Here is a 27,634-nt window from a genome sequence, read left to right as displayed (position 1 = left end):
CAGGGCAGTCCCGGGCAGTCCAGAGCAGTCCCGGGCAGTCCAGGGCAGTCCCGGGCAGTCCAGAGCAGTCCCGGGCAGTCCAGGGCAGTCCGGGGCAGTCCTATAGACTTCCTTCTACTCCCCTTAGAGGACGGAGCAGTCCTGGAAGTAACAGGACGATCAGTTTCTCTCTATGGAGCAGTTCCTGAAGATTTGTTGAAATCCAGTCCATTTGTCTGCCAAGGAATGTTGGGTGAGATGGAAGAACTTCAGGGAGGCTCGGGTCAAGACGGGCGGAGGCTAGTCCAGGTGTGGCAGACGGACCGACGCCAGGTGTGGCAGACGGACCGACGCCAGGTGTGGCAGACGGACCGACGCCAGGTGTGGCAGACGGACCGACGCCAGGTGTGGCCGACGGATGAACGCTGGGTACAGAAGGAAACATTACTGCAGTACAACATACACATAACCCTAAACAGTGTACTTGCCGCCCTCAACGGGGGATCAATCATCCTCTTTACATAACTTTGACCAAGCTAATCGCGTCTAGCGATATTGATTCAAAAATGTGCGCTTACCTTCAAACATTCTCATGTAAGTGAGCGTTTGTGGGGAGCTTCAATAACCCTATCATTAAGGCATTTAGGAACTGTAAATTAGCCAATCAATACTGCAGGCAGAATTATCAAATTTGTTTAGACATGAGCGTGATCGATACGCCGTTGTTGCTCTTAGTGGCTGTCTCTACAGGTCATATGCTTGTTAGTTTAAGATGGTTTAGATATTTAACCTGTATTCCGGGTATATACACGGGGTATCCCGTTTCTTGGTGTATATATATACATTGAGAGTTTACCTTGGTCTTGGATTATGTTGAGGGCTGAAGTATAGGGGTTGGTTTGTCAGTAATGTGGTGGCCTTACTAACACTCCTGAGGTTGATACGCCTTACCTTGCGTTAGACCCAAGGATCAACGTCCCCGCGTTCCGCAACCCATCCTCCGAATTGACAGTGCGTTCCAGTCTCTGACGAGGCCTCCTGGTTGATGGTCTGGTCAATCAGGCTGTTGGACGCGGCTCTCTCTCTCTCTCTCTCTCTCTCTCTCTCTCTCTCTCTCTCTCTCTCTCTCTCTCTCTCTCTGCATATATATATATATATATATATATATATATATATATATATATATATATATATATATATATATATATATCGCAAAACGATAAATCAAAATGTATTCCCCTGCTGTGGGCGATGGGCGCAACATTTGAATATCGCCGCCATATTGGGTCCCAGTAACGGCCACTGGTGACGTCAGTAGTGACGTAGTGTTTACCAACATACCATCCCAGTGCCTCGCTCAGAGTGCCTCGCTCAGAGTGCCTCGCTCAGAGTACCTCGCTCAGAGTGTCTCGCTCAGAGTGCCTCGCTCAGAGTGCCTCGCTCAGAGTGCCTCGCTCAGAGTGCCACTTGATCACAAAGCTGCACTCAGCATAAAGCATAACAAAGCATAGCATTACAAAGCATAAACTCCGATAAGGAAGAAAATGTGGTTGTCATGTATGGTGGTGTAGCTGTGTCATGTGTGGTGGTGTAGCTGTGTCATGTGTGGTGGTGTAGCTGTGTCATGTGTGGTGGTGTAGCTGTGTTACGTGTGGTGGTGTAGCTGTGTCATGTGTTGTTGCATAGCTGTGTCATGTGTGGTTGTATAGCTGTGTCATGTGTGGTGGTGTAGCTGTGTCATGTGTGGTGGTGTAGCTGTGTCATGTGTTGTTGCATAGCTGTGTCATGTGTGGTTGTATAGCTGTGTCATGTGTGGTGGTGTAGCTGTGTCATGTGTGGTGGTGTAGCTGTGTCATGTGTGGTGGTGTAGCTGTGTCATGTGTGGTGGTGTAGCTGTGTCATGTGTGGTGGTGTAGCTGTGTCATGTGTGTGGTGGTGTAGCTGTGTCATGTGTGGTGGTGTAGCTGTGTCATGTGTGGTGGTGTAGCTGTGTCATGTGTGGTGGTATAGCTGTGTCATGTGTGGTGGTATAGCTGTGTCACCCACTCATCCATAAAGCCACAGGTCTTCTATCCAAGAGCTTCATCAACCACCAGAACTAATAAAGCTTGCTAGAACTTTATGTGAACAACATACAATTGTTCAAATATTCCCTCAAAGAAGAAGTGATGACACCGAACCAATGTTCACAGCCATAACCGGTGAACATGCCACACTCCATAACAGAAACCTTACTAAACTTTCTAAATGTATTCACTTAAAAATAAGACTTTTTGCTATTTTTCCTCAACAGAAGCGTGTAGAAAGCAGTAACCTGTATAAGGTTTTAATTCAAACTAGTGAATAACTTTGCCCTTTACTAATGACCAGTTTGACAGTTGGTAAATATGTTTTATTAACAGCTGTGATAATACACGTGACAAAATACACTTCTCTTGTATATTGACGTAGTAATGGTAAGAAACGTGAGGTTCCATCGCATACATTGTTATTCATAATGTATCAAATACATAATGCGTGAAATGTATATTGTATAAAATGCAAGCGACTCACACACGAGTCATGATATCCAATCATGGACCTGTTATAGACACGTTTTGTTCTGGGAACGTTCAGATGCAGAACACCAACACAGTCACGAGATCAATCAACCTATTGTGTCTGGAACACGCAGTCACCTGTGATAAACTGCGATGCTAGAATGTCATCTTATTTGATAGCATTAGTGAGCGAAATCTCTCATTTTTAAGTTGGCTTTCGCTCTTTCTCCTTTCTTCCCTGACATGTTACATAAGGAAGTTCCTCTCTATGACGTCTACAAACTTGGTTCTCCATGTCTCTCCTGTCTACTGTTTCGCCAGTCAAATTGTGCATGATTGCAGTCTCCCATTACCAGGAACTTTGGTCGCGTTCAGTTGCTGTGTCTGTCACTACCATGGTTGTGTCATGGTGTCAGTACTGACACCATGTTACGTGTGTGTGTGTGTGTGTGTGTGTGTGTGTGTGTGTGTACTCACCTATTTGTGCTTGCGGGGGTTGAGCTTTGGCTCTTTGGTCAAGTGTGTGTGTGTGTGTGTGTGTGTGTGTGTGTGTGTGTGTGTGTGTGTGTGTGTGTGTGTGTGTGTGTGTGGGTGGGTGTGTGTGTGTGTGTGCGAGTGTGTGTGTGTGTGTACTCACCTAGTTGTGCTTGCGGGGGGTTGAGCTGCTTCTCTTTGATCCCCGCCTCTCAACAGTCAATCTACTGGTGTACAGGTTTCTGAGTTTCTCGAGCTCTATCATATCTACATTTGAAATCGTGTATGGAGTCAGCCTCCATACAGTGTGTCTTGTGTGTGTGGGTACTCGCGCTGTGTAATACGAACTCCCACACACACACCAGCCTAACGAGACATGAACGAACACCCAGGAAGTGGCTGTGAGTCTTGCCGGAACACGTCCTAGTCGTCCTCCCACTCCTCCCCCACTCCCCCAGGCACCATACCGTCACATCAGAAGCTAAACGAAGGCTCCATCGCCACCCGCCAGCCAGTGATCAATACTCACTCACCCATCAGGCGACATCACCTGAATTTTCAGCTTGAGACAATTCCACAGCGAGCCACGAGGGAGGGGAGGGAGCGGTTACCAGGAGGTCGTAAAACACACACAACGGATCACAGTTAAATTGTGGCCGCTACGCGCGTTCCCAGCTAACTGCCTCCCACGTGTTCAACCCCCCCCCCCCCCCCGGATGATCTGAGTGGCTGTAACCGGCGATCATGCGAGCGTGAGGGCCATCAGACGACCTACCGCGCTGATGGGCTAGGGGGAATGACACCTAAAGGAGGGGATCGCACGGGTCCAAGTAGAGCTACAACCCCAGAACCTGTTATAGCATGTTGTTGTTGTCCCAGATTTAGCTACTCAGAACGAAGTGTCCATGTAGCACGGGCTATGGTGAGCCCGTAAACCCGATAGCAGCAAGGGCAGGGTGATAGCCTCCTCCCGTGACCTGACGATTAGGCAAAATCACAGAGCTCCCCAAAAAATAATTGACAAGCGTGTTGGGGGCTGTTGTAGGGGATCGAGCCCAGATGGCGCACTGTGATTGGATCACGGCGGACCAATGAAATCCTTCGTTAACTCTCTTGACGTCACCGTGGGAGTTCGAACTGTGATTGGGGGGCCACTGTTGACCAATGACATTCTCTCTTAACTGGTGAATAACGTCACTGCTGTTAATGATCCTCGGGTCATTAATTCCCATTTATCCTCCAAACAGTAGAAAATATATATTTTTGGGGGTTATTATTATACTTCGTGTGGAATATTGACCCGCACTGATCCATGCGGCTGGTAGGCACTCATAGTGTGCTTGATCAAGCTTACACTCGGCTGTCATACTCGAGCACCTCCCATAACCATACACCTGGCGTACACCACACCTGCAGTCCCACACCTGCAGACCACACATCTGACTACTTGTACCTGACTTAAAACAAATGATCTCTTGCCTTAATTGGCACTCAGACCAGGTGACAGTCCCCACACTCAGACCAGCTGACAGTCATCACACTCAGACCAGGTGACAGTCATCACACTCAGACCAGCTGACAGTCATCACACTCAGACCAGTTGACAGTCCCCCACACTCAGACCAGTTGACAGTCATCACACTCAGACCAGCTGACAGTCATCACACTCAGACCAGTTGACAGTCATCACACTCAGACCAGCTGACAGTCCCCACACTCAGACCAGCTGACAGTCCCCACACTCAGACCAGGTGACAGTCCCCCACACTCAGACCAGGTGACAGTCATCACACTCAGACCAGGTGACAGTCCCCCACACTCAGACCAGGTGACAGTCCCCCACACTCAGACCAGCTGACAGTCCCCGACACTCAGACCAGCTGACAGTCCCCCACACTCAGACCAGGTGACAGTCCCCCACACTCAGACCAGCTGACAGTCCCCCACACTCAGACCAGCTGACAGTCATCACACTCAGACCAGCTGACAGTTCCCCACACTCAGACCAGCTGACAGTCATCACACTCAGACCAGCTGACAGTCATCACACTCAGACCAGCTGACAGTCCCCCACACTCAGACCAGGTGACAGTCCCCCACACTCAGACAGGTGACAGTCATCACACTCAGACCAGCTGACAGTCCCCCACACTCAGACCAGGTGACAGTCCCCCACACTCAGACCAGGTGACAGTCCCCCACACTCAGACCAGGTGACAGTCCCCACACTCAGACCAGCTGACAGTCCCCCACACTCAGACCAGGTGACAGTCCCCCACACTCAGACCAGGTGACAGTCCCCCACACTCAGACCAGCTGACAGTCCCCCACACTCAGACCAGCTGACAGTCATCACACTCAGACCAGCTGACAGTCCCCCACACTCAGACCAGGTGACAGTCCCCCACACTCAGACCAGGTGACAGTCCCCCACACTCAGACCAGGTGACAGTCCCCCACACTCAGACCAGGTGACAGTCCCCCACACTCAGACCAGCTGACAGTCATCACACTCAGACCAGCTGACAGTCCCCCACACTCAGACCAGGTGACAGTCCCCCACACTCAGACCAGGTGACAGTCCCCCACACTCAGACCAGCTGACAGTCCCCCACACTCAGACCAGCTGACAGTCCCCCACACTCAGACCAGGTGAGCAGCTGCTCCAGTGACTTGAAGGCTGCATGAATCATCGATCAACTCAAGAGTTAATGAACCTGTTATTGTCTTGAGGGTGTACTGGAGGAGGACCTCCAGGGTGCTGGGGGTGTAGTGGAGGAGGACCTCCAGGGTGCTGGGGGTGTAGTGGAGGAGGACCTCCAGGGTGCTGGGGTGTACTGGAGGAGGACCTCCAGGGTGGTAGGGTGTACTGGAGGAGGACCTCCAGGGTGGAGGGGGTGTAGTGGAGGAGGACCTCCAGGGTGGTGGGGTGTAGTGGAGGAGGACCTCCAGGGTGGAGGGGGTGTAGTGGAGGAGGACCTCCAGGGTGCTGGGGGTGTAGTGGAGGAGGACCTCCAGGGTGCTGGGGTGTACTGGAGGAGGACCTCCAGGGTGGTGGGGTGTAGTGGAGGAGGACCTCCAGGGTGGAGGGGGTGTAGTGGAGGAGGACCTCCAGGGTGGAGGGGGTGTAGTGGAGGAGGCCCTCCAGGGTGGAGGGGGTGTAGTGGAGGAGGACCTCCAGGGTGGAGGGGGTGTAGTGTAGGAGGACCTCCAGGGTGCTGGGGGTGTAGTGGAGGAGGACCTCCAGGGTGCTGGGGTGTACTGGAGGAGGACCTCCAGGGTGGTAGGGTGTACTGGAGGAGGACCTCCAGGGTGGTAGGGTGTACTGGAGGAGGACCTCCAGGGTGGTGGGGTGTAGTGGAGGAGGACCACCAGGGTGCTGGGGTGTAGTGGAGGAGGACCTCCAGGGTGCTGGGGTGTACTGGAGGAGGACCTCCAGGGTGCTGGGGTGTACTGGAGGAGGACCTCCATGGTGATGGGGTGTAGTGGAGGAGGACCTCCAGGGTGGTGGGGTGTAGTGAAGGAGGACGTCCAGGGTGCTGGGGTGTACTGGAGAACCTCCAGGGTGCTGGGGTGTAGTGGAGGAGGACCTCCAGGGTGTTGGGGTTCCCTTTGATGCTACGATATCACAACTCGTCGCGACGAGAAGATATCATGTAGGAAGAATTTGATGCTTGAACCCTGTCTCATACTGCGCCCTGCCTCATACTGCACCCTGCCTCATACTGCGCCCTGCCTCATACTGCGCCCTGCCTCATACCTACAAGACACTGCGCCCTGCCTCATAGCTCGGCGCAGCTCCCCACCAACTACAAGCCAAGGTGATAACTGTCACCTCGGGAGATGCTCCCATAACCCAACAAGGTAATTACAAGACAACGACCGATAAACTCGAGAGAATGAGAAATAATCAAGAAGAAATTCGTATAATAAAAATCATTAAAGACGATTATGAGAAGCTATTTTGAGATCGCCAATATAATGTATACTTTAAAAATAATTGTGCCAAAGATTTTGCAACCCAAATTGGCGCTATAAATTAAATAAATGCTCAGTGTAAACTAATTAGGAGTGCAGTCACTAAGGTCTGAGTCGAAAGCTAAGTTTATATATATATATATATATATATATATATATATATATATATATATATATATATATATATATATATATATATGACCGTGTGGAATTGAACAATTCGTCTTTTGATCAGAACGTGTTAGAAAATGGGTCGAATAATCGTGTTGTTTTCATTAGTGGAAAAAAGAGCTGCAAATATTTAATGAAATGTTCAATTAACTGATGTTAAAGGCATTAGTGTATAATTGCATTGTTCAATATACACTAAGGTGAACGACAGGTCAGGTTACACTGGGGAAAATTGCAGGTCAGTTTACACTTGGGGAGAACTGCAGGTTAGTTTACACTGGGGGAGAACTGCATGTCAGTTTACACTGGGGGAGAACTGCAGGTCAGTTTACACTGGGGGAGAACTGCAGGTCAGTTTACAATGGGGGAGAACTGCATGTCAGTTTACACTGGGGGAGAACTGCATGTCAGTTTACACTGGGGGAGAACTGCAGGTCAGTTTACACTGGGGGAGAACTGCAGGTGTTTACACTGGGGGAGAACTGCAGGTCACTTTACACTGGGGGAGAACTGCAAGTTAGTTTACACTGGGGGAGAACTGCAGGTCAGTTTACACTGGGGGAGAACTGCAGGTCAGTTTACACTGGGGGAGAACTGCAGGTCAGTTTACACTGGGGGAGAACTGCATGTCAGTTTACACTGGGGGAGAACTGCAGGTCAGTTTACACTGGGGGAGAACTGCAGGTGTTTACACTGGGGGAGAACTGCAGGTCAGTTTACACTGGGGGAGAACTGCAAGTTAGTTTACACTGGGGGAGAACTGCAGGTTAGTTTACACCGGGGGAGAACTGCAGGTCAGTTTACACTGGGGGAGAACTGCAAGTTAGTTTACACTGGGGGAGAACTGCAGGTTAGTTTACACTGGGGGAGAACTGCATGTCAGTTTACACTGGGGGAGAACTGCAGGTCAGTTTACACTGGGGGAGAACTGCAAGTTAGTTTACACTGGGGGAGAACTGCAGGTTAGTTTACACTGGGGGAGAACTGCAGGTCAATTTACACTGGAGGAGAACTGCAGGTCAATTTACACTGGGGGAGAACTGCAGGTCAATTTACACTGGGGGAGAACTGCAGGTCAATTTACACTGGGGGAGAACTACTCACCAGATGTCACGGTCAACTGGTCAAGGCAGACCAAAGTTCTGGGAAGACGTTTGTCAATCAGTGAAGTATTTTATCCAAAGCAGATATGTCCTGAGGATGAGTAGATATGTAGCAGATGTGTAGCAGATATGTCTTGAGGATGAGTGGTCCAAATGGTTACACACTTGACATTTGTACAGGTGAATAACCACTTATTTTTTCCTTGAGGTGAAACATTCGTTTGAGTGTTCCAAGCTAGGGGTTTGGTTGGCATTTTTCACTGCAGATTCCACTTGTGCACCTTTGAATGAATGATGGATTCTGACTCCCAGGTCCTTATCTTCATCCGTTTGCTCCACAGCAGTGTTGTTGATGTGTTAGTTGTGATGTGTATTGTTATGCCCTACATGCAAGATCTTGCATTTTTCAATATTAATGAGCATTTGACGGTTTTCCGACCATTTGTGGAGTTCATGTAGCTCTCTCTGCACCATTACTGTTAGCTGTGTTACTGTTTCCTTTACTCCATATGTTTGTAATTTCCTTGCCAGTCTTTCATTTGGCACCTCTACAGTAGCTGTAGAGAAGTCCGTGTCTCCTACATCTACTGGAAGTCTTCTGAGTAGCTGCTCACCTGTTCCTAAAAGTAAGGTAAGGCAGTCCCACCCCATGATTTTGAGAAAACCATGAAGTATATATGTTGTGTACCATACAGGTACACAACATATCTAGTTTCCCTAGATTTTAAAATCTAGGGAAACTATCCCTTGATCCAAAGAGTTTCTAAAAAACATAAAAAATAACTTTAATGATAGACACAGTTCATTTGCCAGTTCCCTTAAAGTTTGGATTTAAATCCATCCACAATATTAACAAAAGTCCCTCTTCCTGATTGTTTCGTTCGTTATTGAAATGTCTCAAAATGTATTCTCTTCTTGTCTAGATTAGATGTTGTCTAATCTTCCTAGTGTTAACACTGCCGCAAAGTCTTCATTCACAGTCTTGGCTGACTTTTATCATCAATTATAACTTGGTAAGTCTCACCTTTTAAAAGAGTCCTACTGAGGCGTTTCTCTTGATTTTCTTTTATTGGGATATAACAAGACATTTGACCTTTCTTAACCTTTTGAGAAAGTTTTCATTCAGAGTTCCTTTTTTGCTGATATGATTTCCTAAGTAGATAAATTTAATAGCCTTTGTATATTTCATAATATGTGTAATTCCTGTTAGAGTGATACTTCATGCAGAGGTGTTTCTCTCTCTGTTGTAAGATATTTTTTTACTGCCTTTGTTATCTATCAAGTTTTTTTGCTCTGCTCTCTTCTTGGTACGCATTTTTGAACAAGTTCAGTGGATAACCTTTATAAAATTCTCTCCTTGAAACCACCGGAGCCGGTCGGCCGAGCAGACAGCACGCTGGACTTGTGATCCTGTGGTCGCGGGTTCGATCCCGGGCGCCGGCGAGAAACAATGGGCAGAGTTTCTTTCACCCTATGTCCCTGTTACCTAGCAGCAAAATAGGTACCTGGGTGTTAGTCAGCTGTCACGGGCTGCTTCCTGGGGGTGGAGGCCTGGTCGAGGACCGGGCCTCGGGGACACTAAAAAAACCCCGAAATCATCTCGAGATAACCTAACCGCCTTGATCTCCTATTAACACTCTGCGGAAGATACTTTGTAATTCTTATCTCTGTTTTAGTCTCCTCGATGGTCGTCAAGCAAGTCATTGTTCTGTATCTTTAAATGTGTTTCTATAACTGTATTCCATCTTCAAATATTGTGTTGACATGAAGGAGCGAGCTTCACCCCCCACCCTACCTTGATCTTCTGATATTAGAGCAAGATCAAGATGGTCTGTCACCTCGGGTCGGCTCTGTCACAGGCTGTGTGAGAATGGCATCAGGTCAGGGGGCAATTGTTTCCCCTCATCTTGTGATGTTACGTTCACTTAATCTATTGTTTCGTGACTAAATTCCCTAATTATAAGAGGGCTTCAGTTGAAGCATTTACCACATCATGCAGATCAGTAACTTCCTCTGCTGTTGCTGTGTCTGCACTGTTGCAAACCCTCACTGTCAGTCTGCCACCATTGCAAGCTTGCATACTGCACCAAACAGATTCTGGCAATCCCATGTTGTTTGATTCCGCGCTGCCGGGTGCAATCAGGCCCTTTTTTTACATGGTATCACACCACCACCTGCCCTGTCGTTCATGAAAGGTGGCTGATATCCTACAAGAAATTTCTCTTCAGTTATGTCTTAGTCGCTATATTTGGCTGAGCCCAGACATGTCGGGGTTTTGATCACCAGAGAATGTATACCTTAGAATGTATACCTTAGTCTTGAAGTTACTTCATTCCCTCACGTTTGATCTCGTCCCTTCCAGTGTATGTTTTATTCAATGAATAATTTATAATGTTCGTTCTTGGCATTGTGCATTTGTTCCTTCCCTCCCTGCGCCGCCCCCCCACAACCACCCCCCCACTACCCCAGCGCCACCACCTCCCACTACCCCAGCACAGTCACCGCCACGATACTCCCGTAACTACGGTCCAGATGATATAAATGTTCAAACACCACCATCGACAGGAAACACAGAATGACCCAGAAATTCATTTTGCGGTCAAACACGCGATTCAATTAGCTGTTGCCCGCGCCTGAACTGTTTGTCTCCAAACGACGAGTGAAAGTTTTGTTCTGGAACACAGATAATACTTGTATTTTATTGTGTTTTTCGTAGAGTGACAAACCATTTAATTACCCGTGATGTCGCCATCATCATCATCACGGCCCGTGACGTCCAGGTGACGTCGCCTGGTGACGGGGCTTCACCGTCACGCGTCGCTGTGGCGGGGGGAAATATATGTCGTTGCTGGGACCCGCGACATGTAGTAATGAAGTGTGTGTTTTATGTGTGGGGTGGATATGTGAGGGGAAGACGGGGCGGCGGTATCATTAACTGTTGTCCTGTCCTGTCATTTACACCTTTGTTGCTATATTGATCCCACCCCAGTCCCTCTAGTCCCATCCCAGTCCCTCTAGTCCCATCCCAGTCCCTCTAGTCCCACCCCAGTCCCTCTAGTCCCATCCCAGTCCCTCTAGTCCCATCCCAGTCCCTCTAGTCCCATCCCAGTCCCTCTAGTCCCATCCCAGTCCCTCTAGTCCCATCCCAGTCCCTCTAGTCCCACCCCAGTCCCTCTAGTCCCACGCCAGTCCCTCTAGTCCCATCCCAGTCCCTCTAGTCCCATCCCAGTCCCTCTAGTCCCATCCCAGTCCCTCTAGTCCCACCCCAGTCCCTCTAGTCCCACGCCAGTCCCTCTAGTCCCATCCCAGTCCCTCTAGTCCCATCCCAGTCCCTCTAGTCCCATCCCAGTCCCTCTAGTCCCACCCCAGTCCCTCTAGTCCCATCCCAGTCCCTCTAGTCCCACCCCAGTCCTGTAGTCCCACCCCAGTCCCTCTAGTCCCACCCCAGTCCCTCTAGTCCCATCCCAGTCCCTCTAGTCCCACCCCAGTCCCTCTAGTCCCACCCCAGTCCTGTAGTCCCACCCCAGTTTCTCTAGTCCCACCCCAGTCCCACGCCAGTCCCTCTAGTCCCACCCGTCCCTCTAGTCCCACCCCAGTCCTCTAGTCCCACGCCAGCCCTCTAGTCCCACCCCAGTCCTCTAGTCCCACCCCAGCCCTCTAGTCCCACCCCAGTCCTCCCCCCAGCGGCGAGTGTCAGCACTGTCGTAGATGGACAGCGAGACGACCATCTTCCTGACAGCACGAGACGACAGCTGACACTAACGACCAGCGTCAGGTGGTCGTCGCCGTCCTGTCTGGCACGTCACCACGGGTCCGTCACCCGTCACCACGGGGTACCCGTCACCACGGGGTACCCGTCACCTTAACGGACACTCACCCCCTACCCCACCCACCCTCTTAAGACGTGTTGATCGCGGTCCGGTGTCCACTTGATTAACAATTTATAATTAACTGATTTAACAATTTCTTGGGAAGCGTATTGAGGTAATTAGGACCACCATTCTTCTTGCGATAGGAATTACAAATCTCCGTTCAACTCCCAACAATAGTAGTGAACTAAGCGAAGGTAGGGGGGAGGGACGGGGGTCCAGGGTAGAACACTGGGGTAGAACACTGGGGTAGAACACTGGGGTAGAACACTGGGTAGAACACTGGGTAGAACACACTTAGTTTGTCTGTTATCCTTTGACCAGAAGTGAAGCCCCCAGAAGACAGGGTGAGAATGGGACACTATCTTTGACGGTTTGGGGGTGTGGGGGCCATATTGTCTATTCTGGGAGACCGAATAGAGGACCACCCTGTGGAACCATGAAGACCATCCTCGTGGACCAGGAAGACCATCCTCATGGACCATGATAACCCTGGGGGCCATGAGGGCCACCCTGGGGGGCCATGAGGGCCACCCTGGGGGGCCATGAGGGCCACCCTGGGGGACCATGAGGGCCACCCTGGGGGGCCATGGGTGGGAGCAGGTGTAGCGGAGGAAGATTAACACGGACCATAACAGGTCCCGGGCGGACCATGGCTCAGCCGGTGTCGGGCCCAGGTGATACATCATCGAACCTCAAGTGACGTAAAAGTTGATTAATGTACTGTGCTCAGCTGGCCTTATGTGTGGCTCCGTGCACCCCCAGGCTCCGTGCACCCCAGGCTCCGTGCACCCCAGACTCCGTGCACCCCCCAGACTCCGTGCACCCCAGGCTCCGTGCACCCCAGGCTCCGTGCACCCCAGGCTCTGTGCACCCCAGGCTCCGTGCACACCCCAGGCTCCGTGCACCCCAGGCTCCGTGCACCCCAGACTCCGTGCACCCTCCAGGCTCCGTGCACCCCAGGCTCCGTGCACCCCAGACTCCGTGCACCCCCCAGGCTCCGTGCAGCCCAGACTCCGTGCACTCCAGACTCCGTGCACCCCCCAGGCTCCTGACCACAACCACCACAGCTAACTACCACCACACCTAACCACCACCACAGCTAACCACCACCACAGCTAACCACCTCCACAGCTAACCACCACCACAGCTAACCACCACCACAGCTAACCACCTCCACACCTAACCACCACCACAGCTAACCACCTCCACAGCTAACCACCTCCACAGCTAACCACCACCACAGCTAACCACCACCACAGCTAACCACCTCCACAGCTAACCACCCCCACTGCTAACCACCTCCACAGCTAACCACCTCCACAGCTAACCACCACCACAGCTAACCACCTCCACAGCTAACCACCACCACAGCTAACCACCACCACAGCTAACCACCTCCACAGCTAACCACCACCACAGCTAACAACCACCACAGCTAACCACCACCACAGCTAACCACCACCACAGCTAACCACCACCACAGCTAACAACTCCCACAGTGGTTCGCCCATAAACTGCATACGACCCAATTTAACTGCGAATACCACTTAACTGACCTTCACCTTACCTAATTGGTTTATACTCCGATAGTTATCGTCATTTTGTGACATAAATTGTACCCCATGCGTGTCTCAGCGCTCTGATGTTACTCCTCACTTGGTCTGGACAATATATCGTTCAGTACGTTAGCTGAGTGTTTGTTAACTCTCTCTTTAAACCTACCATGTAACTTTGGTTTAGACCTGGTTAGGTTTGGTACACCTGTTTAGTCCCACCAGAGTTGTAATGATTTGCATAACTTATTAAGAATAAGGGTTGTGACGGTGATAATGGCTGCTGGGTTATTGTTGTTGTTGTAATTCTTGAAGTAATTAATCTTCAAGTAATTCTGTACTTAGGAATAAATTACAAGGTTCTTTATACAGGGGGCATTCCAATAGTTTTGGTAAAGTTGTTCAATATCAACCAATATTTTTTGACTTGTATATGAAAAGTGCTGCAATTGTTCCAAGTTTCAGTACTGCAGCGTAAATAGAAAGGGAGATTTTTTTTCAACGAATTTTACACATTTTCAAGTGTAAATAAATAAACACACCTTTCAGATATAATCATTCAATGACACTTTTCTGACACATTAGCATATAATAAAGAATCGGTAGTGAGGTAGTTTCCAAAACATCTTTAGTTTTCCTAATACAAATAGTCAAAGTTCCCCCCAAAAATTATGCAAATATGTCATGTTTATTGCTATTATAAAATCAATAAATGAACTTAGAGAAACAAACGCACTGCCAATTTTAGAGACGTGCACTCTACATATAAGGTGTAAGTTTCATGTATATTGAATAAAAAATGAAAAAGTTATTTGAACGTTTATGTTACTTGAAAATAAATAAGAAAATAATAAAGTCTAAGGTGCTGCCATCTGTGGCTGAGGTTGACATCAACCACTTTTCTCCAAAATTGGCACCCTTACAGATAGGCTTATGTGAAGTCTGGTGTATAAGTTTCATGCAAATCGTCCGATAAAAAAAAAATTGAAAAAAAGCAAAAACCATTTTTTTTTAATTTAATTTTTATCCTAATAAAACTAATAATAATATTTTTTTAATATATGCAATTGTGATAGCTGAGAGTCATAGATATGATTTCAGTTGACACTTGTGTTTGATAATCGTTTTTGACCATTTTGGAATAATTTTGACACTTCAATATTTTTTTCCCTCCCTTCCTACTTATGCTACGATGCTGAGACTTGGGCCAGATGAAACTCTTTTCATGTACAACTCGACAAAAAAGTTTGATTGAAATCGAACCAGTTTTCATTTATAGCATATTTGGATAGACTGCCCCCTTCAAGGTTCTTTATAAGTAAACTTTCAAAGTTATAAATATACTCCCATATATGAATAAGATCTTTGATTTGATTACATTTAACTTGCTTTACTTTACTTAATTTGACCCTTACATCACCTAAACCGCGAAGGTATGTTAAATAAAGATAATAATGCTTCAATTAATCTTCACACATTATCAAATATAAGATTATTCCAATATATTCATAAGCTTCCCCCAGAGTTACGGAACTAAGGTATTCAACAGTCCTCGTGCGGCGAGAAATTAGAATTCCTTACAAACTCCTCAAAGAAAGTTCTTAAAAATTCTCCAAAACAAGAAAGAAACTTTATATTTAAGCCTGAACTTAAACAAAAATTGATGAGAACGAAAATGAAAAGTTGCGTTTCAGCCGTTTTGTTAATAATTCTTAAACCATCATTAGTGAGATGTTTTAAGATATGCCAATCGTTAAGATTACTCGTCAATTAATCCTCAATCATTTCCTCGATTATTCAGGTAATCACAACAGCCAGACCAATTACTCAACATCTCGGTGAAGTCAAAGTTATTCAGACATTAAGTGAAGAGATTTAATGATTATTCAACAAATCAGTGAACGTGAGAGAGTTAACGATATAATTTGTTAACACAGTCAATATAAATATTCAAAACTGCAACTGTATACAAAAAAGATTTGTATACAACGGTATACAAATCATACTGCATTTTAAATGTGTTTACTTTCAATTAAATAAAGAGAAAGACAGTGAAGGGAGCATATCAGTGAAGCAATCTGCGCTATATTCGTCATTGTCAATAACTAAAAGACAAATCCAATCAGGAGTATTAAATATATTAAATATAGAAGGGGAGAGAGAGAGAGAGAGAGAGAAAGAGAGAGAGAGAGAAAGAGAGAGAGAGAGAGAGAGAGAGAGAGAGAGAGTTTTGACTGGTGTTAGTAGACCGATCTTGGTAGATCTTGTAGATCTTGCTACCATATCTTGAGGTTATCTTGAGATGATTTCGGGGCTTTTTAGTGTCCCCGCGGCCCGGTCCTCGACCAGGCCTCCACCCCCAGGAAGCAGCCCGTGACAGCTGACTAACACCCAGGTACCTATTTTACTGCTAGGTAACAGGGGCATAGGGTGAAAGAAACTCTGCCCGTTGTTTCTCGCCGGCGCCTGGGATCGAACCTAGGACCACAGGATCACAAGTCCAGCGTGCTGTCCGCTCGGCCGACCGGCTGCATGGTACCGGTACCATGGAGCAAGTCGCCACAAGCCTCACGCTACTAGTTCCCCCCCCCCCCCCCCTCCCCTGGAACACGACCTACCAGCCGGTTTTACAACCACGTTTCCAATTACCGCTGGGTAAATTGGGTCTTAACAGTTATATAAAGATTTGTGGAATAAGGAAGGATAGAAGGGGGTTACAGGGCGCGGTAATGCCTTACTCTGTGGTGTAGTTTGTCTTCAGGCAATGTGTCCCACAGCCCCTACCCCCCTCACGCCCACACGCCCACACCATTTATCCCCCATCCCTCCCCCACCCACCTTCAGTAACCAGGGCTAAACACTCGTTGCCATGGCAACCACATTCTTGGCCGGCGCCGGGAACCAGCGGGCACTATTGCTGGGCCATTAGGTTAATTTAGGTCCCCCCCTGAGGGTAGTTTATCTCGTCCCCCCCTCCCAGCCCCCTACCCCCCCCCCCCCCGAAACCAGTATCCGCCCCCCCCCACAACCCCCATCCAACTAATTCGTTGCCGCATAGAGTATTGCTGCTTATTAGGCCGCTGGTGTGTGTTGTTGTGGTGGGGCTACTGGGTGTTGTGGTGGGACTACTGGGTGTTGTGGTGGGACTACTGGGTGTTGTGGTGGGAATACTGGGTGTTGTGGTGGGACTACTGGGTGTTGTGGTGGGGCTACTGGGTGTTGTGGTGGGACTACTGGGTGTTGTGGTGGGGCTACTGGGTGTTGTGGTGGGGCTACTGGGTGTTGTGGTGGGACTACTGGGTGTTGTGGTGGGACTACTGGGTGTTGTGGTGGGACTACTGGGTGTTGTGGTGGGGCTACTGGGTGTTGTGGTGGGGCTACTGGGTGTTGTGGTGGGGCTACTGGGTGTTGTGGTGGGAATACTGGGTGTTGTGGTGGGACTACTGGGTGTTGTGGTGGGACTACTGGGTGTTGTGGTGGGACTACTGGGTGTTGTGGTGGGAATACTGGGTGTTGTGGTGGGACTACTGGGTGTTGTGGTGGGGCTACTGGGTGTTGTGGTGGGACTACTGGGTGTTGTGGTGGGGCTACTGGGTGTTGTGGTGGGACTACTGGGTGTTGTGGTGGGGCTACTGGGTGTTGTGGTGGGACTACTGGGTGTTGTGGTGGGGCTACTGGGTGTTGTGGTGGGGCTACTGGGTGTTGTGGTGGGACTACTGGGTGTTGTGGTGGGACTACTGGGTGTTGTGGTGGGACTACTGGGTGTTGTGGTGGGAATACTGGGTGTTGTGGTGGGACTACTGGGTGTTGTGGTGGGACTACTGGGTGTTGTGGTGGGGCTACTGGGTGTTGTGGTGGGACTACTGGGTGTTGTGGTGGGACTACTGGGTGTTGTGGTGGGGCTACTGGGTGTTGTGGTGGGACTACTGGGTGTTGTGGTGGGACTACTGGGTGTTGTGGTGGGACTACTGGGTGTTGTGGTGGGACTACTGGGTGTTGTGGTGGGACTACTGGGTGTTGTGGTGGGACTACTGGGTGTTGTGGTGGGACTACTACAGGGCTTCATGGTTGTGTTCCTGTGGCGCTACACTTTCTGTGACGATGCTTCAAATTCGTAACCTTTTCGCCCTTCTAAAATAAAAATTAACTTCCAACATTCCGTTTTCTTTCAAGCATATACATTTTCCTCGAAAAAAAGGATATTTTGCATCGTCGAAAACTTCGCACGAGTTTCGGCAAGACAATATATATATAATGACCTCATATTCAGAATAATACTCACGTCATATTCAGCTGTGATAGGACTTAGGAATAGGAAATATCCCTCTGAATATTTCGCAGAGGAAGCTCAAAGTTAAAATGGATCGCCTCGAGCATTTTAGACTTTGAGAAAATGGGTAACAGGACCTTTTAGTACTTGGTAATATTTCATCGTTGGGTCCATGGCAGTAGGGGGGGGGAGGTCATGGTGGGGGTGTGTGGGGGATGGGGGGATTGTTGTGGTGTGATGTTATGGTTGTGGTTATGGTCCTGGAGCAGCAAAACACCGTCCACCATATGATCAGACAATCCAGGAGCTCCAGGAGCTCCTGGATTTACAGCCACTAAACATCAGACTGCAGCACCAAGCCATCAGGGTGTGGAACACCATCGGATTGTTAGAGGATCCAATGTTAGACAAGTTACTCCAAGATGAGACGCCCCGCTCCCACAGCTGGTGGCCCAAGATGAGACGCCCCGCTCCCACAGCTGGTGGCCCAAGATGAGACGCCCCGCTCCCACAGCTGGTGGCCCAAGATGAGACGCCCCGCTCCCACAGCTGGTGGCCCAAGATGAGACGCCCCGCTCCCACAGCTGGTGGCCCAAGATGAGACGCCCCGCTCCCACAGTTGGTGGCCCAAGATGAGACGCCCCGCTCCCACAGTTGGTGGCCCAAGATGAGACGCCCCGCTCCCACAGCTGGTGGCCCAAGATGAGACGCCCCGCTCCCACAGCTGGTGGCCCAAGATGAGACGCCCCGCTCCCACAGCTGGTGGCCCAAGATGAGACGCCCCGCTCCCACAGCTGGTGGCCCAAGATGAGACGCCCCGCTCCCACAGCTGGTGGCCCAAGAGCCGCGCTTCACTAGATGAAAACCCCGCCCTACAGTACATAATTCCCAGATGAAATACTGACCAGAAATCCTTCCCCTAGTAATTGGAAAAAAATTGAGTATGTATGTGTATATGTATATAAATATGTATGTGTATATGTATATACATATGTATGTGTATATGTATATAAATATGTATGTGGATATGTATATAAATATATATATATATATATATATATATATATATATATATATATATATATATATATATATATATATATATATATATATATATATATATATATATGTATGTGTATGAATGAATAAATCAACAAATAATAATAATAAAATAAATAGCCTAGAACAAAACATGTGTATAAACATCGGAGTGTGTATATATGAATGCTACACAGTATTCATCTATAGACATCCATATATGGTGAAACACATGTGAAGAATCTCTCACACACTCACAGCTCCCTGACAAGAGGGAGCCAGCTTAGCTTAGCTGCCAACACCCACACATCGTGTCAGCAAGGCGGACAGCCCGCCGCCTGCTTTCATACCTCTCACTGTATTTCCCACTTCTAAACTTCCCTTCACCTATGCCTCTCCTTTACTCCCCTCCCCCCCCCCCAAAAAAAAAAGTGTGGCCCTGTGATGTGTCCTGCAGTGAGTCCCTGGGATGTGGCCTGGGGTGTGGCCCTGGGATGTGGCCCAGGGATGTGGCCTGGGGTGTGGCCCTGGGATGTGGCCCAGGGATGTGGCCCTGGGGTGTAGCCTGGGGTGTAATTGACATGATAATCGTTGACAATATATATGAACCGCATCAGGTCATTTTGTGTACAGTGAATCACATGGAGGCCATAATAGGCCATATGGCCGCACAAGCTGGCCACACTGAGACCGCAGCACATTATAACGACACCACAGCTGGCCACAGCTAAAGAGATCCCCCCCCCCCCACCAGCTGCCTACTCACTCTTCCAAAAAAAAAAATGGCCACAGCTGGCCATAAATAGTCCACAAATGGCTTTAGCTGTTCATGAGGCACTATGTAGGCCACAGCTGGCCACAATAAAGTGAACCACAGAAAGCAAACGAGGCAGATTTACCCTATTTTATAATGTATATCCTTGAGGAGTTTTACGTATCATCCTCCCCGTGCATTAAGAAAATTAGATTTCACCAAGATTACAGAACCCCCCAATTTCATATTCTAATTCACCGCTCCTGTTTATATGTTAACGTAATCGGTCCATAAACTTTTCCCCTGACAAACTTGTGAAGTGAAGCAAATGGATTAGTTTAGAAATGTGGAACTGGGTAAATAGATAAGACCACCGCTCCAGGCTGGCTTTGGGGGTCACGTGTCTATACCAGCCTGCAGCTGCCTCTCCCTAATGGTGGCTTGGGAGCCTCCAGCAAGCCAGCAAGCCAGCCCCCCACGACACCAAGTTGAATAGAGGTGATGTGATGGACTTGCTGCCGACGCCACACATGATGATGGGTCAGTGGAGGTGTGGAGGAGGGATGAGAGTGGGTGGATGAGAGTGGATGACAGTGGGTGAGGGAGGTTGAGGCATCCGGAGTGCCTCTCACCGTGAGGGCCACGCTCAAACACCGGCATCCAGTGCCTTATGCTTCCACTACTGCGTCTTGACCCCAGCTGCCATTCCGTAGAATGTTTGACCTAACCAAAAAAACGTATAAATCCTTCACATTTTTTAACGGATTGGTCGAATCCGTCTAATTAGACGGCTGTAGTAGGAGGACAAGTAATTAGAATCTTGTTCCAACTGTCCCTCACCCCGTCACCCCCCCCCCTGTTTTTGTTCATTAGTTCTTACTTCAAGAACATTTGTGTATGCTTCCTGTATATATACAATTCTCACCGAAAAGACCCCAACCAAAGAATCAAACCTGAGCCTTCCGAGTGATAATCTAAATGAAATGTAATGACCTATTATTTCATGAAAACTTGGCTTATTAGGCAAATCGGGCCTTGCATAGTAGGCTGAGAAGTGCGTTCTGGCTACTAGGTACGACATATATATGTCGTACCTAATAGCCAGAACGCACTTCTCAGCCTACTATTCAAGGCCCGATTTGCCTATTAAGCCAAGTTTTCATGAATTAATGTTTTTTCGTCTACCTAACCTACCTAACCTAACCTAACCTAGCTTTTTTTGGCTACCTAACCTAACCTTACCTATAAATATAGGTTAGGTTAGGTTAGGTAGGGTTGGTTAGGTTCGGTCATATATCTACGTTAATTTTAACTCCAATAAAAAAAAATTGACCTCATACATAGAGAAAAGGGTTGCTTTATCATTTCATAAGAAAAAAATTATAGTAAATATATTAATTCAGGAAAACTTGGCTTATTAGGCAAATCGGGCCTTGAATAGTAGGCTGAGAAGTGAGTTCTGGCTACTAGGTACGACATATATATATATATATATATATATATATATATATATATATATATATATATATATATATATATATATATATATATATATATATATATATGTATGTATGTGTGTGTGTGTGTGTGTGTGTGTGTGTGTGTGTGTAAGCTGGTCAGAATTACATTTCACCTTTGTAAACGCACATTAATGACATTACGTTAATACATTACTCGAAGACTGTTTATGTCGGACAGACGTAAATCTGTGTATTTCTGTATTTGTAAGTTACATTAGCATTTTAAAACCACTACAATCATCTTCTGTGGTTGATTGGTCAATAAATCACTGAACTATATATATATATATAACAGATCACTAACCCTGTTCATTGGAGGACAGTAGAAAAGGTATATATGCTGGTTAGCATTGTAAATGTGTGGCCACGTCTGTGGTAGAAATTAGTACAAAAATGAAAAGGTAAACAAATATAAACTCTCCAACAATATTCCAAGACCTCCAACAGTCTACCACAATCTTCCAAGACCTCCAACAGTCTACCACAATCTTCCAAGACCTCCAACAGTCTACCACAATCTTCCAAGACCTCCAACAGTCTACCACAATCTTCCAAGACCTCCAACAGTCTACCACAATCTTCCAAGACCTCCAACAGTCTACCACAATCTTCCAAGACCTCCAACAGTCTACCACAATCTTCCAAGACCTCCAACAGTCTACCACAATCTTCGAAGACCTCCAACAGTCTACCACAATCTTCCAAGACCTCCAACAGTCTACCACAATCTTCGAAGACCTCCAACAGTCTACCACAATCTTCCAAGACCTCCAACAGTCTACCACAATCTTCCAAGACCTCCAACAGTCTACCACAATCTTCCAAGACCTCCAACAGTCTATCACAGTCTTCCAAGACCTCCAACAGTCTACCACAATCTTCCAAGATCTCCAACAGTCTACCACAATCTTCCAAGACCTCCAACAGTCTACCACAATCTTCCAAGACCTCCAACAGTCTACCACAATCTTCCAAGACCTCCAACAGTCTACCACAATCTTCCAAGACCTCCAACAGTCTACCACAATCTTCCAAGATCTCCAACAGTCTACCAAAATCTTCCATGACCTCCAACAGTCTTCCACAATCTTCCAGGACCTCCAACAGTCTACCACAATCTTCCAAGACCTCCAACAGTCTACCACAATCTTCCAAGACCTCCAACAGTCTACCACAATCTTCCAAGATCTCCAACAGTCTACCAAAATCTTCCATGACCTCCAACAGTCTTCCACAATCTTCCAGGACCTCCAACAGTCTACCACAATCTTCCAAGACCTCCAACAGTCTACCACAATCTTCCAAGACCTCCAACAGTCTACCACAATCTTCCAAGATCTCCAACAGTCTACCAAAATCTTCCATGACCTCCAACAGTCTTCCACAATCTTCCAGGACCTCCAACAGTCTACCACAATCTTCCAAGACCTCCAACAGTCTACCACAATCTTCCAAGACCTCCAACAGTCTACCACAATCTTCCAAAGACCTCCAACACCCCCACCTCCTTACAATCTTTCACTCTCCAACTCTCACCCTGGGAGAGGCTGCCCCTGAAGAGCAATATATAAACTGTTCATCAATCACGTGTAACCAATTACAATCGACGATCGGTTCCTGATCGAAGTTTCTGATTGGCGTTCAAGGGGGTTCCTCATAGCGGGTCCGCATTTGGTTTTCTCTGGGATTGGGGGGGTTCCTTCGGCTCCTTATTTGGATTCTTGGGAGGTTTCTTGATAGAATTTATGGGGGTTCCTTCTTGGGATTTCTGGGGTTCCATGTTGGGATTTCTGGGGTTCCATCTTGGGATTTCTTTTTGTTTTTCATTGGGGGATTCTCATGACTGTACCCTCGTCCCCCTCACACCTCATGACTGTACCCTCGTCCCCTCACACCTCATGACTGTACCCTCGTCCCCTCACACCTCATGACTGTACCCTCGTCCCCCTCACACCTCATGACTGTACCCTCGTCCCCTCACACCTCATGACTGTACCCTCGTCCCCCTCACACCTCATGACTGTACCCTCGTCCCCTCACACCTTATGACTGTACCCTCGTCCCCCTCACACCTCATGACTGTACCCTCGTCCCCTCACACCTTATGACTGTACCCTCGTCCCCCTCACACCTCATGACTGTACCCTCGTCCCCCTCACACCTCATGACTGTACCCTCGTCCCCTCACACCTCATGACTGTACCCTCGTCCCCTCACACCTCATGACTGTACCCTCGTCCCCCTCACACCTCATGACTGTACCCTCGTCCCCCTCACACCTCATGACTGTACCCTGGTCCCCCTCACACCTCATGACTGTACCCTCGTCCCCCTCACACCTCATGACTGTACCCTGGTCCCCCTCACACCTCATGACTGTACCCTCGTCCCCCTCACACCTCATGACTGTACCCTCGTCCCCTTCACACCTCATGACTGTACCCTCGTCCCCCTCACACCTCATGACTGTACCCTCGTCCCCTCACACCTCATGACTGTACCCTCGTCCCCCTCACACCTCATGACTGTACCCTCGTCCCCTCACACCTCATGACTGTACCCTCGTCCCCCTCACACCTCATGACTGTACCCTCGTCCCCTCACACCTCATGACTGTACCCTCGTCCCCCTCACACCTCATGACTGTACCCTCGTCCCCCTCACACCTCATGACTGTACCCTCGTCCCCTCACACCTCATGACTGTACCCTCGTCCCCTCACACCTCATGACTGTACCCTCGTCCCCTCACACCTCATGAGGGGAGACAGGAGAGGGGAGAAGTATAAATTTAAATTTTATGACGTCTCGGGGATACTAAAGCTCTGGGTCCACTCTCCCCCCTTCCCTTCCCCCTCCCGCATTACCTTTCCCTCTCCCACTTCCCCCTCCCTCCTTCCCCCTCACCCCCTCCCTCCCCTCTCCCCCAGGACATAAAACCCCTGGCACGAGAGGGAGGGACGGAGGCTCCCCAGGACTCCTCACTGCCACACCTCCACCATTGGAAACTCTCTCTCACAAACTTGCAGTTTCCTGCTCCTAGATTTTATGGTACTATCCGCCAGCCTGAAGGTAGAGAGCCTCCCCCAGAGTAGGCTGGGGGAGTATATGCTCCCCCAGAGTAGGCTGGGGGAGTATATGCTCCCCCAGAGCAGGCTGGAGCAGGATATGCTCCCCCAGAGCAGGCTGGGGCAGGATATGCTCCCCCAGAGCAGGCTGGGGCAGGATATGCTCCCCCAGAGCAGGCTGGGGAGTACTTTGGGCATCCTTCGCTAGTACTCGAGACATTCATAGTTATATTCTGTGTGTTACCCGGCGGTATCCGGGTCTCTCCCCTCTCACCCACTCTCCCTTCTCCCTTTCACCCTCTCTCTCCTCCCCTCTTTCCCCATTCCTTCCTCTCTATCCTATCCTTTGCTCTTTCTCTCCTCCTTTTCGATCGCCTCTTTCTCTTCCCCCCCCCCCCATTCCTTTTTCTCCCCCCCCCACTCCCCACAATATCATAAGTCCTTTTTCTTCCCACTCTCCTCACCATTCCCTATCGCTCTCTTTCCCTCTCGTCTCTTCTCTTTTACCCTTTCACTCCTATTCTACCCCCCCCCTCTCTCTCTCTATCTCTCTCAATATGCACTTCCATCAAGACATTAACTAACCACAACGTTATTTTGACTATTGTTAATTTGCTGCAACATTGCAGCAATGGCGTAAAAACCCGCTCTGGTTACATTGTGTGTGGTGGAATATTTTAAATATATTTGTTTTAATAATACATTAGGTACATCTGCATTTGTGCAGCTACTCCTGACTATATGAAGGGGAGTACAGTGTGTCAAAAAGCTAAGTCCGTGGTGCTAAAAAATCCCCATCACACAGGATGGTTAGTCATACAGAGGCATGTGATAAGTAGTCTACACTGGCAGACTCTGGGTGCATTATGAGGATATCATCAACACAAGAGTGAATAAGGTAGCAGTGGTAATACAAGTCCCCATCTCGCAGGATGGTTAGTCATACAGAGCCATGTGTTTAGTAGCCGGCACTGGCAAATTTTGGGTACACTGTGAGGATATCTTCAAGAACACGAGAGTGAATAAAGTAATTACAAAGCTCCAGGTACCTCATGCCAACTGGTCTGAAAGGTCTAATAACTGGGCATTCAGTGATGTAGTGCGGGAGATCGTGCCGTAATTCCTGCTCACAGAGTTTGCAACTGGAGTGCTCAGGATTGGGAGATCCGTCATCTGCAGCCACCTGCCACAGGTAACACACAGTCATCTGAATAAATTGTCAACAAACTCTATGGTAAACAATACCCCAATTTCAGACATCACAGGAGTTGCAATAAAAGTTGAACCTTGTTAACAGGTGGCAGGGGGGGGGGTCGATCCTAATCCCCCCCCCCCATGACACCCCCCATACAAACAAAAATTACCATGCAAAGTCACGTGAGGCTTCCAAGCATCTGGCTTCCCAGCTTGGACAGACAAATTAACATTCTGAACAAATCCACAAAGGCCGTGACGAGGGTTCGAACCCTCGTCAGGGCCCTTATGGATTTGTTCATTTAATGGATCCCACTATTGTGATTTCTGCGTGTAATTATGTAGTTTTATAGATACGGATATACATATCCACATCCACACAACCCCAGACAACACGGGTTCAGACTCTAGCCTCTGACACTTGGTAGATCACTATCACATGGTCTTAGGCGCTATGGAGGACAACAAAAACCCTAATGTAACATACACAGAATTCCCAAAAGCTTCGGCAAATGTGACCATGGCGCAACTGCGCTCAAAATTGATTTACTGGCAAAGTCGGGAGGTGGATCTTCAACTTCCTAACGAACACAATCCAAAGTGTAACATAGTCAACACAATAACATCCGGATCATCTCCGGTGAAAAGTTCGATCCCCGAAGGCACTGTGCTTCCTTCCGTACTTTGTCTCATCTTCATATTATCAGACATAGACGAGGATACGAACTATAACACTGTACCATCCTTTGCAGATGACACTTGGATTGTTCTCAGAGTAGACAATATAGACGACACCGCAAACCTCCAATATCATGTTAGCCAAGTTTTTCAATGGGCCAAAGATAATAATGTGATGTTAAATGAAGATAAGCTTCGAGGACAAGATAAGCGAAGATAAGTTTCAACTGCGCTATGAAAAAAAAAATATAAAAACGGAAACCATATATAAAACGCAGTCAAATCTTACTATAAAACGAAAAAGCAATGCAAAGGGTCCAGGAGTACTTACCTTTTAAGAACACAATAAAGTAGCAATCACGACTGCAAGAAAAATGACTTGAGAATGAACCTTATTGGTTCGAAACGTTGTGTAAACTTATAATAAGTGTAATACATTCTACAGTTAATTTTGATCTCTCTAGTCAACCTCGAACAAATATGACATTTGGGGAAATCCTTCAAAGCACTAGTCTAAGGGATATATATATATATATATATATATATATATATATATATATATATATATATATATATATATATATATATATATATATATATATATATATATATATATATATATATATATATATATATATAAAGCTTGAATGGCCCCTAAGCCAATATGCATCAGAAAACTCTTGACCCCTGAAGGATTCGAACCCGGTCAGCCTGGGCCTCCATGCCCCTTGGCGTGTCCAGTACTATAACCACTCGGCCCCACTTGCTAGACACAGTAAGACAGAAGGAGCACCTTCCAGCCCTCGTAGCCAGCGACAGACAGACAGACAGACAGACAGACAGACAGACAGACAGACAAGGCAGCCTGGCCCCGCCTTTAACACCAAAATACCCCAAAATTCCAAAATAAACCTCTAAATTACCGGGGTCAAAATCTCCATGAAACTATCATCGGGGGAAGCAAACATGCGTAAAAAAATATAGCCGGGGGAAAAAAATAGAGTAGCCATAAAATTCCATGAAACGAGTTTAAAAAAAAATGACAATTTTACCATTTTTTTTACTTACTTTAAAACCCCCAGCAACAGGCGGACAAATTTCGTAATAGGGCATAACATTAAATACAGGGAGAGTAAACTATTCCAATTTGCCAAATAAGGAGCTTGGACAGGAACTTTGGTCAAAAGGGGTCGAAATGGGTCAAAGTTTGGCCTATAAAGGACTTGATCGCTTTATTTGAGAGCAATAAAGAGAGTAAATTTTGACTGGCCATTAATGGTGGAAGTAATGGGTTGTTGCAGTAATGATACGACCCACAACTACCTCTGGTAGGGTAGGGGAGGGGAATGGGGTAGGGGGGAGGGAAGAGGGGGTGTTGGATAATGGGTATGGTGTGAGGTAAGGGAGAGGGAAGAGGTAATGGGGTAGGGAAGAGGGGGGGGG

General features: G+C 47.8%; 1 protein-coding gene across 1 annotated transcript; it reads left to right on the top strand.

Moving 5' to 3' along the window:
• Positions 1 to 237: 237 nt before the first annotated feature.
• Positions 238 to 22,809, top strand: LOC138367780 (mucin-22-like). Its single transcript, XM_069329743.1, has 2 exons — positions 238 to 408; positions 21,700 to 22,809. Exons 1-2 carry the CDS (start codon positions 238 to 240, stop codon positions 22,807 to 22,809), a joined length of 1,281 nt encoding a protein of 426 aa, XP_069185844.1.
• The last annotated feature ends 4,825 nt before the right edge of the window (positions 22,810 to 27,634 follow it).

The sequence above is a fragment of the Procambarus clarkii genome, chromosome 23 (assembly GCF_040958095.1).
Source record: "Procambarus clarkii isolate CNS0578487 chromosome 23, FALCON_Pclarkii_2.0, whole genome shotgun sequence".
NCBI lineage: Eukaryota > Metazoa > Arthropoda > Malacostraca > Decapoda > Cambaridae > Procambarus > Procambarus clarkii.
The sequence above is the reverse complement of the archived record's forward strand: the minus strand, read 5'-3'. Positions and strand labels throughout refer to the sequence as shown.

Coding starts and splice junctions, on each gene's coding strand:
- LOC138367780 (XM_069329743.1), top strand. CDS start 238: ATGGAAGAACTTCAGGGAGGCTCGGGTCAAGACGGGCGGAGGCTAGTC. Junction 409..21,699: donor GGCCGACGGATGAACGCTGG/GTACAGAAGGAA, acceptor GACCTCCAACAG/TCTACCACAATCTTCCAAGA.